Below are 15,970 nucleotides of genomic sequence, written 5' to 3' on the forward strand. Positions count from 1 at the left end.
TATGGAACATTTTCTTAGATGTATTTTGTATTTCAGTGCATGAAACATGGGACCAACACTTTATATTTTGGTTCCGTGTATGTAGAAACTGCTGATTGCCCCCTTTTTAAAATAAAAAGTCATTCATTAGGACTACAGCCATGTACATTCTACCAGCACCGGAGTTGGCTTGAGATGCTCAATAACTCCTATATCCTATACATACGTGCACCACAACTCCCCTTAGGCTAAGTGTTCAGTCTTGAGTATGGCGTGTTGAGAAACGATACTCGCTCCACACTGTTTATAGCTGATCTCTCTTACAGACGCACCAGTTATCCAGCAGTTGAGAAGGACGTTGAAGTATTTCCAGGACTACAGACAGGTGGGTGATAAGAAGCGAACACAAGACGGTTAAAACGGCCTTTGCCACTCCCACTGTTCAATGTAACCTGATCAATGGATGGCTCCACTCTACAGTGGGTAGTATTTTCTATGTGGTTGATCTAGTCAGCATTTTCCTCCTGTGGCTGGTTCAGGGTGTTAGAATAGAAGGTCCTTGTCCACTAAACCCCTGGGGTAACCGCTGGATTGGGATATTTACACTGGGAGCCATGTTAGGCTGCTTGTCTGTCTTTACTGAAGCAGAGGCAGGTGCAGCCAGACTGCTTTGAGCAGGAAGGCCTCTCTGCATGGGCCTGCAGCTGCCGTTCAGTTAGACCCCCCCCTCCACCCACACACACACCAAAATCCATCTCCCTCTTAGCGCTTTGATCTCTTCAATGGAGTGTGAACAGCCCCCTGTCTCCTTCGTGTGTATACACACGAGCGCACACCCCTTTTCCACCCTGCATATTGACAACACACACCCTCTGGTCTCTTGAACATGTCAGTTCTCTCTTCCATGCGTTCCATCTCCCTCTTGCAGCTGGTTCTTACAGGATTCTTTTTTTTTTTTTTTTAGTTTGCCGTGATGAGGCCAGCTAAGAGCAAACAAATGAAATAAGGAAGCGGACCACCATCTTTTCACGCTCCTGCATTCCCACATAAGCAGCCAAATACAATCCCCTCCAGTTTTACTCCTGCGAGCCGGGAGTGATGGCCTCCGTGTGTTTTACTGCAACTTGCTTGTGACCATGTTGACATTAGACTAGTCTTCAACTCTTAGGAAAAACACCCTTATGAAGGACCTCAAGTATTAAAGGGATAGGCCTCGTTCACCACAAAATACAAATTGCATACCTTTTTTTGTCAGTTGACCCACATAGTTCTGATGATGTGCCACTTGTTCCTCCCCACTGCAGCATCATGTTTTTGTATAGTTGTGTAACGACGTCATATCTGTGCGTCCCCAGATGATCATTGAGCCCACGAGCCCCAAGCTGCTTCCTGACCCCCTGAGGGAGCCCTACTACCAGCCTCCCTACACCCTGGTCCTGGAGCTCACAGACGTCCTGCTGCACCCCGAGTGGTCGGTACGTACCACCTCCCTCTCACCCAGCACCTCACCCTGGCCTTCTGGTACCAGTGACCTGCTGGGTGGCCTGGATGCCTTCTCTCAGTATAGCCAAGAACACAAGAGAAAAGCTGTATCATCTCATTCCTTGGGTTTGATAGTACATTAATCATTCATAAGTAGAATCTTTTTTTTTATTTGATTACTTAGGATTTTACCTCAGCCTCCCCCGTCCCTCTGTGGGTGGCCATCTGGCCTGTGGGTCGCTGGGGGCCCACCACCTGTTTACCTCCACTATCTGTAAAGACCCTCCCATTACCTGTGGCTTCCACCTGGCCCCCTCAAAGCCTGTCCCAACCCCTACTATAACACCACCTGCCCCTCCTACCTGAGATCCTACCTACTTGTCTTTACCTGAGTGGTATCATGCTCCCTCCCCCTATGACTCCCCCCTACGAGTGGCGCGTGCATAGACAGCTGAGGTGTGGACGTAACCTGACACCAGCCCTCAGCAGACAGCCACCTGGCGGCCCTGCACAGGCCTTGATTTCTGAAGAAAAGACTACAAGTGGCTCAGGAGGTCATCCAAACGTTTCATCTGCCATAAGCTGCTCCGTTTAGGCCGTGGAAAAAGCAAAAATGTATACCAGTGAATATACCACTTTATAACGTGATGACAAACTAATGAATCAATCGTTCACTGGTTATTTGTGCATTTATGTGGTTGTCAAGAGATGCTCTATAACATGATAAACTGATTTTTAAATGGATGATTTTAAGTGAATAGCTTTCAGTGAGAATTCTAGCCAGCATACACGTAACCCACTGTTGTTAGTATGTCTTTAAGCATGTGAAGTGGACTGGTTTGTTCTCCCCACAGCTGGCTACAGGCTGGCGCTTCAAGAAGAGGCCAGGCATCGACTACCTGTTCCAGCAGCTAGCCCCTCTCTACGAGATAGTCATCTTCACTGCAGAAACAGGCATGGTGAGTGACATCTCTGCAACACGAGGGGTTGAGCGCTGTTCTGGCCTGGGCCAATGAGGACTTTTACAACGTCTTGTCTGTGTTATTGTACCGTCATTGTTTCAAGTAAAACTTTGCATGTCCTATGTTGACGAATAGTCTTCTTTGAGCCAGAATTTACCTTAAATCCCCCACTCACCCTTTTGTACCTTTTCTGAACTTGTCTCGTGCCAATCAACACTGCAATTCTATAGGTGTCGCAACGGACAAATCATTAACTGCTACCATATGTCACATTTCAGTGAAGAAGCATTTTGGATTGGTTAAGGCTTAGACCTGCCTGCCTCACTTACCTACCAGACACCTGCCACAGCCTCTCTCCACCACAGCCAATCAGGGCCACTCTTACCGCTTGGTGTAGCTTAGAATGTTTGTTGTGACTGCACCTGTCACCTCCACGATTCCCCTGTAGACCTTTGTTCTAATGGTCACTTCAAAACAAATCCATGACATTTGAATGTGTTATGCCACTCCAGACTTGATCTCAAACAACATCCCTAGTGTTGTTGTGTTTTTACTTTTTTTGTTGTTTTGGCACCAATATGCTTCGCCCCTATTGTTTGTCCTAATAACCTACGTCATGGCCGACAGGCAAGCTCAGAATGGGTTTCCTTTTGGGCTCCAAAGGCCCCTTTTTTTTTATTCATGCTGACATGTATATGCAAATGAGCCATGCTCTGCTCAGGGTCTAATTGGCCCCTTGTTTAGACGTGGGACTGTGTTATGTTTTCTCTGGGTGAAGGTCAGCCTCAGTGTTGTGTTGACCTGCAGCAGTGACCGTGCCAAGTCAAACTGAAGCCTGGTCTGTACCTCCGTTAGCTGCAGGTTGCCCTACGGAGTATGGATCATTAACCCATCAAGGTTTCCTGTGCTTCACATTGGCACATGTCTTCTCCACCTGCCCACTGCATTAGTGCTGACTAAACCATGTGGTTCAATGAGAAGCTGTTAGTTCAGATTTTCTAATGCGAAGAGATTTTAAGTGGGCTTTTATGAGCAGTAACCAGGAAGCTAGACCCCATACAAAACAAAAGTCTGTCCCAGTCCTCCCAACTCTAGCCATGTAACCGATGGCCATCATGCATATGCAGAAGCATCTAGCTTGTCAATGCTGTGTGAGGTTGTGATGCGGGTTTTCTCTCACCAGACGGCGTACCCTCTGATTGACAGCATCGACCCCCAGGGCTTTGTCATGTACCGCCTCTTCAGGGACGCCACGCGTTACGTGGAGGGACATCACGTCAAGGTAAACAAATCATCAGGCTGACATTCCACCATGGCCAACCGTGTGTGTGTGTGTACACAGTTTAATGTACACTGCATATCCAATAACACAGCATTCTGTGAATTGAATGTTTTCCATATTTCTGAATTTAAACAGAAATGTCATGTTAGTGTATAAAATCCATCATTTTTCAGACAAATGCCCTGTTTATTGTTGGATTTGCTTTGCTTTAGTTTGGCTAGATCAGTGTATGCGCTTTCACTTTCTCTCACTCTCACTGTCTCCGTTTCTTTGTTGTTATCTAAGACGTGAGTTGAGTTTAAGACTCTGAGACGTTAGTGTGCTCCTTTTCAACCCCGCTCCTCTTGGGCCAAGCCCCCAGCCCAGATCCCCCGGTGCTCCCCTCTCCACTGTGACCCAGTCGGCACAATGGCGCCATACCCCCCGTGTCTCCGCTGCATAGCCGCCTTCTGCTCCAGCATTGATTCTCCTATGCTCCGACTCCATCCCTCTTTCTTTCTCTCGTCCTCGCCCCCTGACAATAGGGGGGTCCCCCCCCCCCTTTCTGGGCCTCATTAACCTTATGCCTGCCTCTCTCCAACAGCCAGAGTCTGTCTCCATGCATGGCTGAAGTACAGCAGCGTGAACGACTTTGCTAACCTAAGTTAACCTAATTTGTCATCTGAGGGAACTTCTAACGCAATGCTTTCTAAGATGGCAACTGTTGCTTTACTCCTATCCAGCATCTATTAACTGGTTGTATATTACTGGCTGTATCAGACCATAACCTGGCTAGCCTACATCACCATGTTTCAGTGGAGTACTTGTGTAATGCATGGGGAAACTAGATTGGCTTGGTAGTGAAAGTGGTTATCCTAGGTGGCCTAGCTGTTGTGATGTGTATGACTGAAGTGGTGGCTAGGTTTATAGGTGTACCTTTTCTATGTGATGATGCATGGACATGGGTCATTCATCGGGGTCAGTTCTTTCCATGTTAATCACTCACTACTAAAACTCGTATTCATCGGGAAACATGAAGAGTTGATGAGGGTAACCTGCTACCCCCTGCTATACGGAACTTGAATGTATTTATTTGGTGATTTAGTCATCCTGATCTTCTTCTCCTGTGTACTCACCTGAATTCACGTGCCTCCTGTCCTCATCCCCTTCCTTTGGTGACCTTCTGCCCATCTCTGTCTCTCTTCACCCCCTCTCTCCTCCCCCTTCCTCTCCCCTCCTTCGCCTCCCATCTGGCCCTCTGAAGAGCAACAGGGAGGCAGAAAGAGAGTGAGGGAGTGAGAGAAAGGGAGGTCTGAATAGAGAGCCGAGTCCCCTGAGGCCACAGGCGTCTGTCCAATGGTGAATTTCGATGGTGTTTTTTTTTCTCCCCAAAAAAAGTTTTCAAACAATGTGGAGCCACAGATGCGAGGTGCCAATAAAATCAGCGGGCTTATCTGATGACTCACATTATCGGCCGGTCTGTCTAATTAACTGTGATAGAACCAGGCTGCGGTAGAATAAGCCATTGATGTTGATGACAAGTCCAACTTTGAGGGAACCCTTGAAGACCGAGGGCAGTTAGTGGAGGGCACGACCTTCTGTCACAGGTGGACCGACTGGATGAGTGCTCGCCTGCCCCGCCAAATTTGCGTTTCAGAGATCCGTTTTTTATTTTTATTTTATGTATTTATTTTATTTTCAGTTCAAATTGTCGTTCCATTCTCCATGGGAGAATCAGATTTAAGTTGTCATACTAGTGCACAGTGTGTTTATCTGCACACCAAACATGTGGGTAGGGGTGTGTCACCCTGTGAGAGGTTGTGTGGGGGTTGGACACATGCCTACTCTGGCTTACAGCCTGTTGCTTTGTTATGGGATCACAGAGCATGGCTGGCTGTGAAACCGGAGCCCTACAATGCCTTTAGAAAGTATTCATACCCCTTGACTTACTCCGAATGTCGTTTTTAGAGGGTTTTTTTTGTGCTAATTTATTGAAAAATGGAATAAAGAAATGTTCTAAAACTTTTGACCGGTAATATACATCTACTCATTCAAGGGTTTTTATTTTACTATTTTCTACATTGTAGAATAATAGTGAAGATATCAAAACTATAAAAACACATATATAATCATGTAGTAACCAAAATATACACTGCTCAAAAAAATAAAGGGAACACTAAAATAACATCCTAGATCTGAATGAATGAAATATTCTTATTAAATACTTTTTTCTTTACATAGTTGAATGTGCTGACAACAAAATCACACAAAAATGATCAATGGAAATCCAATTTATCAACCCATGGAGGTCTGGATTTGGAGTCACACTCAAAATTAAAGTGGAAAACCACACTACAGGCTGATCCAACTTTGATGTAATGTCCTTAAATGCATTGTCTTGCATTAAGAGGAACCCAGGGCCAACCTTACCAGCATATGAGCTCACAAGGGGTCTGAGGATCTCATCTCGGTACCTAATGGCAGTCAGGCTACCTCTGGCGAGCACATGGAGGGCTGTGCGGCCCCCCAAAGAAATGCCACCCCACACCATGACTGACCAACCGCCAAACCGGTCATGCTGGAGGATGTTGCAGGCAACAACGTTCTCCACGGTGTCTCCAAACTGGCACGTCTGTCACATGTGCTCAGTGTGAACCTGCTTTCATCTGTGAAGAGCACAGGGCGCCCGTGGTGAATTTGTCAATCTTGGTGTTCTCTGGCAAATGCCAAACGTCCTGCACAGTGTTGGGCTGTAAGGACAACCCCCACCTGTGGACGTCGGGTCCTCATACCACCCTCATGGAGTCTGTTTCTGACCGTTTGAGCAGACACATGCACATTTGTGGCCTGCTGGATGTCATTTTGCAGGGCTCTGGCAGTGCAAACCTTCTTGCCACAGCTCGTATTGATGTTTCATCCTGGATGAGCTGCACTACCTGAGCCACTTGTGTGGGTTGTAGACTCCGTCTCATGCTACCACTAGAGTGAAAGCACCGCCAGCATTCATAAGTGACCAAAACATCAGCCAGGAATCATAGGAACTGAGAAGTGGTCTGTAGTCACCACCTGCAGAACCACTCCTTTATTGGGGGTGTCTTGCTAATTGCCTATAATTTCCACCTGTTGTCTATTCCATTTGCACAACAGCATGTGAAATTTATTGTCAGTGTTGCTTCCTAAGTGGACAGTTTGATTTCACAGAAGTGTGATTGACTTGGAGTTACATTGTGTTGTTTAAGTGTTCCCTTTATTTTTTTGAGCAGTGTATTTTATCTTTGAGATTCTTCAAATAGCCACCCTTTTCCTTGATGACAGCTTGGCATTCTCTCAACCAGTGTTATGAGGTAGTCACCTGGAATGCATTTCAATTAACAGGTGTGCTTTTTTTTAAAGTTAATTTTGTGGGATTTCCTTCTTCGGGATCATTGTCCTTTCCACGGGCTAGGCTAATGCGATTAGCATGAGGTTGTAAGTAACAAGAACATTTCCCAGGACATAGATATGTCTGATATTAGCAGAAAGCTTACGTTCTTGTTAATCTAACTGCACTGTCCAATTTAGAGTAGTTATTACAGTGAAATAATACCATGCTATTGCTTGAGGAGAGTGCACAATTTTGAACATGAAAAGTTATTAATAAACAAATTAGGCACATTTGGGCAGTCTTGACAAAAAAAACCATAAATGCAAAGGTTAACTGGGTCAGTCTAAAACGTTGCACATACACTGATGCCATCTAGTGGCCCAAATCTAAATTGCACCTGGCCTGGAAAAATACATTATGGCCTCTATTGCATTTCAAAGATGGTACAAAAAAAATACAAAAGAACGGTTGTTTTTTCTTTGTATTATCTTTTACCAGATCTAGTGTGTTATATTCTACTTAATTCCTTTCACATTTCCATGAACTTCAGTGTTTCCTTTCAAATGGTACCACTAATGTGCATATCCTTGCTTCAGGGCCTGAGCTATAGACCGTTAGATTCGGGTATGTCATTTTAGGCTAAAATTGGGGGGGAAAAGGGGCTAATCCTTAAGTGGTGTTTTTATTAGGTTCAAACGTCACAACACAACTGATAATGCAAGGTAGGGGGGTATACAGAATATAGCCCTATTTGGTAAAATACCAAGTCCAAATTATGGCAAGAATAGCTCAAATAAGCAAAGAGAAACGGCAGTCAATCATTACTTTAAGACATGAAGGTCAGTCAATATAGGACATTTCAAGAACTTTGAAAGTTTCTTCAAGTGCAGTCGCAAAAACCAAGCACTATGATGAAACTGGCTCTCATGAAGACCGCAGGAATGGAAGACCCAGTTACCTCTGCTGCAGAGTATAAGTTCATTAGTTACCAGCCTCAGAAATTGCAGCCCAAATAAATGCTTCAGAGTTCAAGTAAGACACATCTCAACAGCAACTGTTCAGAGGAGACTGTGTGAGTCAGGCCTTCATGGTCTAATTGCTGCAAAGAAACCCCTATTAAAGGACACCAATAAGAACAGACCTACCTGGGCCAAGAAACACAAGCTAAGGACACTAGACCGGTGGAAATTTGTCCTTTGGTCTTGTCCAAATGTGAGATTTTTGGTTCCAACCGCTGTGTCATTGTCAGACGTGGTGTGGGTGAACGGATGATCTGCGCATGTGCATTTCCCACCGGAACGCATGGAGGAGGTGATGTTATAGTGTCAGCAGCAAAGCGCCCCCACACTGTCTGTGATTTTTATTTTTGATTTCAAGGCACACTTAACCAGCATGGCTTCCACAGCATTCTGCAGCGATACACCATCCCATCTGGTTTGGGCTTATTGGGACTTTCATTTGTTTTTCAACAGGACAATGACCCAACACTCCTCCAGGCTGTGTAAGGGCTATTTTACCAAGGAGAAAGATGGCGTGATGCATCAGATGACCTGGCCTAAACAATCACATTCTTGTTCTGAAGCCATTCCAGTGTTAATTTGGCTGTATGCTTGGGGTCATTGTCCTGTTGGAACATAAATCTTTGCCCCAGTCTATGGTCGTTTGCAATCCGAAGCTGGTCCTCCAAGGATTTACCTGTATTTGTCGCCATTTATTGTTCCTTCTATCCTTACCAGTTGCCCCGTACCTGCCGCTGAAAAGCATCCCCATAGCATGATGATGCCACAACCATGCTTCACGGTAAGGAAGATGAGCTGTGTCTGGTTTTCTCCAGACATGGCACTTTGCATTCAGGACATTTTTTGTGTTCTCAGACCACACTCTTTTGGCTTGTGATCTGTCTTTCACGTTCCTTTTTGCAAACTCCAGGTGTGTTGTCGTGCCTTTTTCCTCAGGAGTGACTTCCGTCTGGTCACTCTCCCAGATGGTGAAGTGCTGTCGAGACTTGTCCTGGCAGGTTCTCTCATCTTGGCCAAGGAACTCTGTATTTCTGTCAGAGTGGTCATTAGGTTCTTGGTCACCTCCCTGACTAAGGTCCTTCTTGCCCAGTTGCTCAATTTGGTCAGACGGCCAGCTCTAGGCAGAGTCTGGGTAGTTCGATTTTATTTTTTATTTCCCAATGATGGAGAACACTCTTAAACTTTCAACACTAGAAGTTTTTTTTTTTTAACCCTTCCCCAAATACATTGGGGCAAAAAAGTATTTAGTCAGCCACCAATTGTGCAAGTTCTCCCACTTAAAAAGATGATACGGGCCTGTAATTTTCATCATAGGTACACTTCAACTATGACAGACAAAATGAGAAGAAAAAAAATCCAGAAATTCACATTGTAGGATTTTTAATGAATTTCTTTGCAAATTATGGTGGAAAATAAGTATTTGGTCACCTACAAACAAGCAAGATTTCTGGCTCTCACAGACCTGTAACTTCTTCTTTAAGAGGCTCCTCTGTCCTCCACTCGTTACCTGTATTAATGGCACCTGTTTGAACTTGTTATCAGTATATAAAAGACACCTGTCCACACCCTCAAACAGTCACACTCCAAACTCCACTATGGCCAAGACCAAAGAGCTGTCAAAGGACACCAGAAACAAAATTGTAGATCTGCACCAGGCTGGGAAGACTGAATCTGCAATAGGTAAGCAGCTTGGTTTGAAGAAATCAACTGTGGGAGCAATTATTAGGAAATTGAAGACATACAAGACCACTGATAATCTCCCTCGATCTGGGGCTCCACGCAAGATTTCACCCCGTGGGGTCAAAATGATCACAAGAACGGTGAGCAAAAATCCCAGAACCACACAGGGGGACTTAGTGAATGACCTGCAGAGAGCTGGGACCAAAGTAACAAAGCCTACCATCAGTAACACACTACGCCGCCAGGGACTCAAATCCTGCAGTGCCAGACGTGTCCCCCTGCTTAAGCCAGTACATGTCCAGGCCCGTCTGAAGTTTGTTAGAGAGCATTTGGATGATCCAGAAGAAGATTGGGAGAATGTAATATGGTCAGATGAAACCAAAATAGAACTTTTTGGTAAAAACTCAACTCGTCGTGTTTGGAGGACAAATAATGCTGAGTTGCATCCAAAGAACACCATACCTACTGTGAAGCATGGGGGTGGAAACATCATGCTTTGGGGCTGTTTTTCTGCAAAGGGACCAGGACGACTGATCCGTGTAAAGGAAAGAATGAATGGGACCGTGTATCGTGAGATTTTGAGTGAAAACCTCCTTCCATCAGCAAGGGCATTGAAGATGAAACGTGGCTGGGTCTTTCAGCATGACAATGATCCCAAACACACGGCCCGGGCAACGAAGTAGTGGCTTCGTAAGAAGCATTTCACGGTCCTGGAGTGGCCTAGCCCGTCTCCAAATCTCAACCCCATGGAAAATCTTTGGAGGGAGTTGAAAGTCCGTGTTGGCCAGCAACAGCCCCAAAACATCACTGCTCTAGAGGAGATCTGCATGGAGGAATGGGCCAAAATACCAGCAACAGTGTGTGAACCTTGTGAAGACTTACAGAAAACGTTTGACCTCTGTCATTGCCCACAAAGGGTGTATAACAAAGTATTGAGAAACGTTTGTTATTGACCAAATAGTTATTTTCCACCATAATTTGCAAATACATTCATTAAAAGTCCTACAATGTGATTTTCTGGATTTTTTTTCTTCTCATTTTGTCTGTCATAGTTGAAGTGTACCTATGATAAATTACAGACCTCATCGTTTTAAGTGGGAGAACTTGCACAATTGGTGGCTGACTAAATACTTTTTTGCCCCACTGTATATGCCTCATCACAATTCTTTCTCTGAAATCCAGACAGTTCCTTGGACTTCATGGTCTAGTTTCTGCTCTGACATTCATTGTTATTTTAACTTAATATAATACATCAATAAAATCAATTTAGCTTCAAGTAAAATAATGAAACATGTTCAATTTGGTTTAAATAATGCAAAAACAAAGTGTTGGAGAAGAAAGTAAAAGTGCAATATGTGCTATGTAAGAAAGCTAACGTTCCTTGCTCAGAACATGAGAACATATGAAAGCTGGTGGTTCCTTTTAACATGAGTCTTCAATATTCCCAGGTAAAAAGTTTTTTAGGTTGTAGTTATTATAGGAATTATAGGACTATTTCATTAACCTTTGACTATTGGATGTTCTTATAGGCACTTTAGTATTGCCAGTGTAACAGTATAGCTTCCATCCCTCTCCTCGCTCCTCCCTGGGCACGAACCAGCAACACAACGACATCAGCCACCACCGAAGCAGCGTTACCCATGCAGAGCAAGGGGAACAACTACTAGAAGGCTCTGAGCAAGTGATGTTTGAAACGCTATTAGCGCGTGCTAACTAGCTAGCCATTTCACTTCGGTTACACAGCCTCATCTCGGGAGTTGATAGGCTTGTAGTCATAAACAGCGCAATGCTTGACGCACAACGAAGAGCTGCTGGCAAAACGCAAAGAAAGTGCTGTTTGAATGAATGTTTATGCGCCTGCTTCTGCCTACCACCGCTCAGTCAGATACTTAGATACTTGTATGCTGAGTCAGATTATATGCAACGCAGGACACGCTAGATAATATCTAGTAATATCATCAAGCATGTGTAGTTAACTAGTGATTATGATTGATTGATTTTTAACTGACTTGCCTAGTTTAATAAAGGTATAAAAAAATAAATCGGCGCCCAAAAATACCGATCTCCGGTTGTTATGAAAACTTGAAATCGGCCCTAATTAATCGGCCATTCCGATTAATCGGTCGACCTCGAATCCACACACATTCTCTTGGGGATTGGGCCCCGTCACAGAAAGAAGGTAGATGCCGATTTATTTATTGTGTGTAAGTAGTGTGCTGGTTCTTTCCTATACCTCTCTCGAGACACACACACACACACTGCGGGCGCCTCCCACTGCTCTGCCAGGCTAGTCAGCAGCACCTCAGGGGGATCCAGAATACCTCAGTGAGATGGAGAGTGTTCCTCTCCATCTGCTCCCCAGGTCCACCACTGAGACTGACTGCACAGGGCATGCCAGCGTGTTCTCCCCTCTACAATGTGTGTACAGTGCATTTGGAAAGTATTCAGACCCCTTGACTTTTTCCACATTTTTGGTATGTTACAGCCTCATTCTAAAATGGATTAAATTGTGTATTTCCCTCATCAGACTACACACTACCCCCACAGGTTTTTAAAGAGTTACATTTACATAAGTATTCAGACCTTTTACTATGTGCTTTGCTGAAGCACCTTTGGCAGAGATTACAGCCTCCAGTCTAATTGTGGAGTTTCTCCCATTCTTCTCTGCAGATCCTCAATTTCTGTCAGGTTGAATGAGGAGTGTTGCTACACAGTTATTTTCAGGTCTCCCAGAGATGTTCGATCGAGTTCAAGTCCGAGCTTTGGCTGGGTGACTCAAGGACATTCGGAGACTTGTCCCGACGCCACTGCTGCGCTGTCTTGGCTGTGTGCTTATGGTCGTTGTCCTGTTGTAAGTTGAACCTTCACCCCAGTCCGAGATCCTGAGCACTCTTCATCAAGGTTCTCTCTGTACTTTGCTCCGTTCATATTTTCCTCGATCCTGGCTAGTCTCCCAGTCCCTGCTGCTGAATAACATCCCCACAGCATAATGCTTCCACCACCATGCTTCATCGTAGGGATAGTGCCAGGTTTCCTCCAGACGTGATGCTTGGCATTCAGGCCAAAGAGTTAAATCTTGGTTTCATCAGACCAGAGAATCTTGTTTATGGTCTGAGTCCTTTAGGTGCCTTTTGGCAAACTCCAACGGGCTGTCATGCTTTTTACTGAGGAGTGGTTTCAGTCTGGCCTGATTTGGTAGAGTATTGCAAAGATGGTTGTCCTTCTGGAAGGTTCTCCCATCTCTACAGAGGAACTCTAGAGCTCTGTCAGAGTGACCATCGGGTTCTTGGTCACCTCTCTGACCAAGGCCCTTCTCCCCTGATTACTCAGTTTGGCCAGGCGGCCAACTCTATGAAGAGTCTTGGTGGTTCCAGACTTCTTCCATTTAAGAATGATGGAGGCCACGATGTTCTTGGGGACCTTCAATATATTTCTACAGCATTGGTACCCTTCCCCAGAACTGTGCCTCAACACCATCCTGTCTCGGAGCTCTATGGACAATTCCTTCAACCTCATGGCTTTGTTTTTGCTCTGACATGCACTGTGTCTGCCTTTCCAAATCCTGTCCAATCAATTGAATTTATCACCAGTGGACTCCAATTTGTAGAAACATTTCAAGGACGATCAATGGAAACAGGATGCACCTGAGCTCAATTTCGAGTATCACGGGTCTAAATGCTTATGTAAATAAGGTATTTCTGTTATTTATTTTTAATACGTTTGCAAATATGTCTAAACCTGTTTCACTGTCGTTATTGTGTGTAGATTGATGGGGAAGAAATGTTTTTATACATTTTAGAATAAGGCTTTAACGGAACACATTTTTGGGGGGAAAAGTCAAGGCTTCTGAGTACTTTCCAAATGCTCTGAATCATCTTTTTTCATCAATATACAATAAATGCAAATATTACATTCATTGATAAAAAAAAGATGATTGCAAGCCATTTGTGTATTTCTTCCAATTGTCACAATTACCATTTTTAAACAATGAAAGGGATAGATAACATTTTTAAATCAAATTTATTTGTCACGTACACATGGTTAGCAGATGTTAATGCGAGTGTAGCGAAATGCTTGTGCTTCTAGTTCCGACAATGCAGTAATAACCAATGAGTAACCTAACAATTCCAAAACTACTACCGTATACACACGTGTAAAGGGATAAAGAATATGTACATAAAGATATATGAATGAGTGATGGTACAGAACGGCATAGATGGTATTGAGTACAGTATATACATATGAGATGAATAATGTAGGGTATGTAAACATTATATTAAGTAGCATTGTTTAAAGTGGCTAGTGATATATTTTACATCAATTTCCATCAATTCCCATTGTTAAAGTGGCTGGAGTTGAGTCTGTGTGTTGGCAGCAGCCACTCAATGTTAGTGGTGGCTGTTTAACTGTCTGATGGCCTTGAGATAGAAGCTGTTTTTCAGCCTCTCGGTCCCTGCTTTGATGCACCTGTACTGACCTCGCCTTCTGGATGATAGTGGGGTGAACAGGCAGTGGCTTGGGTGGTTGTTGTCCTTGATGATCTTTATGGCCTTTCTGTGACATCGGGTGGTGTAGGTGTCCTGGAGGGCAGGTAGTTTGCCCCCGGTGAAATTGAAACTTTAGATAAATTCCTCAGTGTCTTGTAACTCAACTCTTCCACCCCCTGTAGGACGTGTCGTGTCTCAACCGGGACACTTCCAAGGTGATAGTGGTGGACTGTAAGAGGGAAGCCTTCAGTCTGCAGCCTTTCAACGGCATGGCTCTGACGAAATGGGACGGCAACTCAGAGGACCGAACACTCTACGACCTAGCTCATTTTCTCAAGAGTAAGTGTGTGTGTGCACGCAGTGGCGTGTGTGTCGACCAACCTGTTCCTTCCCAGACACCCTATTCACCCGTGTTTCTCTCTGGCAGCCATTGCTCTCAGTGGAGTGGATGACGTCCGCTCTGTCCTGGAGAACTATGCACTGGAAGATGACCCCGTAGAGGCCTTCAAACGCAGACAAGCGCAGCTAGCACAGGTACAGTCTAAACAAACCCAATGTATAGGAGCAATGGAGGACGACTCACAAATACATTAACATTATTAACATAAGAGAAGTGTCCTCATCCTCAACAAACATGTCATTTTCTGTAGGAAAAACGTTTTCACTGTTGATAGCTTGATGCCCTTTCTCCAACTGTTTTGCGAGCGCTTTGGCGCAATAGTCCATTGTACTGATGTAAATGTAGATACTGTTTGTGTGTGGGGACAGGAGGAGGAGCAGAGGTTGGCAGAGCTGACCAAGCAGAAGAAGCAGGGCATGTCCTTGGGCTCCATTGCCGGAAGGTTCTGGCGTTCCAAACAAGAGTGAGTGGCCCTCTCACTCGCACCCACCAATCCCAGCCCACCCCTCCACAGTGTCAGGCCAAAAGGATGGCGGGCCACAGTCACTCGGTGGGGTGGGCGGCGGGCGTCTCTGGACACGTGGGGGAGGAGACAAGGAGGAGAGACCATCCAATCAGCTGGACTTTTGACTGTCGCAAGCATGTCTTTGGGTGGGGGGGGGGGGGTGAGCAAGGCTCCAAAAGAACATTCTGGTACCTCTGTTGCCAGCGACATCACTTCCTGGATCTCAGATGCTCTGGTGTAGGCAGTGTAGCCCCCCCCCCCCCATCGAATTGTCTGCTGGCACTGACGGATACAAAATGGTGCTGAGTGGTTAGACATTATTGATTGAACCATTTCAGTCCACATTAGTTCATCCACTTCTACCCACCAGCCGGTCATACAGGGAACAGACCAGAGGACAGTGCTCTTATCTGCAACTTCCATGCACTTGGATTTGGTGCTCTGGAAGGGAGTTTGATCAGCTTTGAACAACAGTGAATTATTGGTTTTGCTTTGTGCATATCTAAGACTGAGCTGGTCAGGGTAAAGGATATTCATGTTGCACTCTGAGACTCTCTAAGCTTCTCTCTACCAATGAGAAGTAATACCTTGGACAGGTACTGCCGATGCCAACGGGACTGTGTGCAACAGAGGCTAGAGCTTGTGCTGTAGGAATGAGTGGGAGAGGCATTTTCAGCAAATCAAGCCAAGGCAAGCCATGTGAAATTGGGCTGATGCCAGACACTGAGTGAAAATGGATCGACACGTCTGAATATATGCTTGTTGAATGTTCTATTAGTTTCAGTTTGTGATCCATTCACAAAGTCCCAAATTAAAGAAAATAAAAATAAA

The 15,970-nt window shown here is 44.9% G+C and overlaps 1 protein-coding gene across 1 annotated transcript in view; it reads left to right on the top strand.

Annotated features, from left to right (window-relative positions):
• The window catches only part of LOC139382383 (mitochondrial import inner membrane translocase subunit TIM50-like), a 30,048-nt gene extending 14,078 nt beyond the window's left edge, over positions 1 to 15,970 (top strand). The window contains exons 5-11 of the mRNA XM_071126390.1: positions 306 to 364; positions 1,335 to 1,454; positions 2,316 to 2,420; positions 3,607 to 3,705; positions 14,417 to 14,573; positions 14,662 to 14,768; positions 15,003 to 15,970. Coding sequence (XP_070982491.1) covers positions 306 to 364; positions 1,335 to 1,454; positions 2,316 to 2,420; positions 3,607 to 3,705; positions 14,417 to 14,573; positions 14,662 to 14,768; positions 15,003 to 15,101 — 746 coding nt within the window. The 3' untranslated portion in view covers positions 15,102 to 15,970. The remainder of the gene's footprint in view (positions 1 to 305; positions 365 to 1,334; positions 1,455 to 2,315; positions 2,421 to 3,606; positions 3,706 to 14,416; positions 14,574 to 14,661; positions 14,769 to 15,002) is intronic.

This window comes from Oncorhynchus clarkii, chromosome 24 (assembly GCF_045791955.1).
Source record: "Oncorhynchus clarkii lewisi isolate Uvic-CL-2024 chromosome 24, UVic_Ocla_1.0, whole genome shotgun sequence".
Taxonomy (NCBI): Eukaryota; Metazoa; Chordata; class Actinopteri; order Salmoniformes; family Salmonidae; genus Oncorhynchus; species Oncorhynchus clarkii.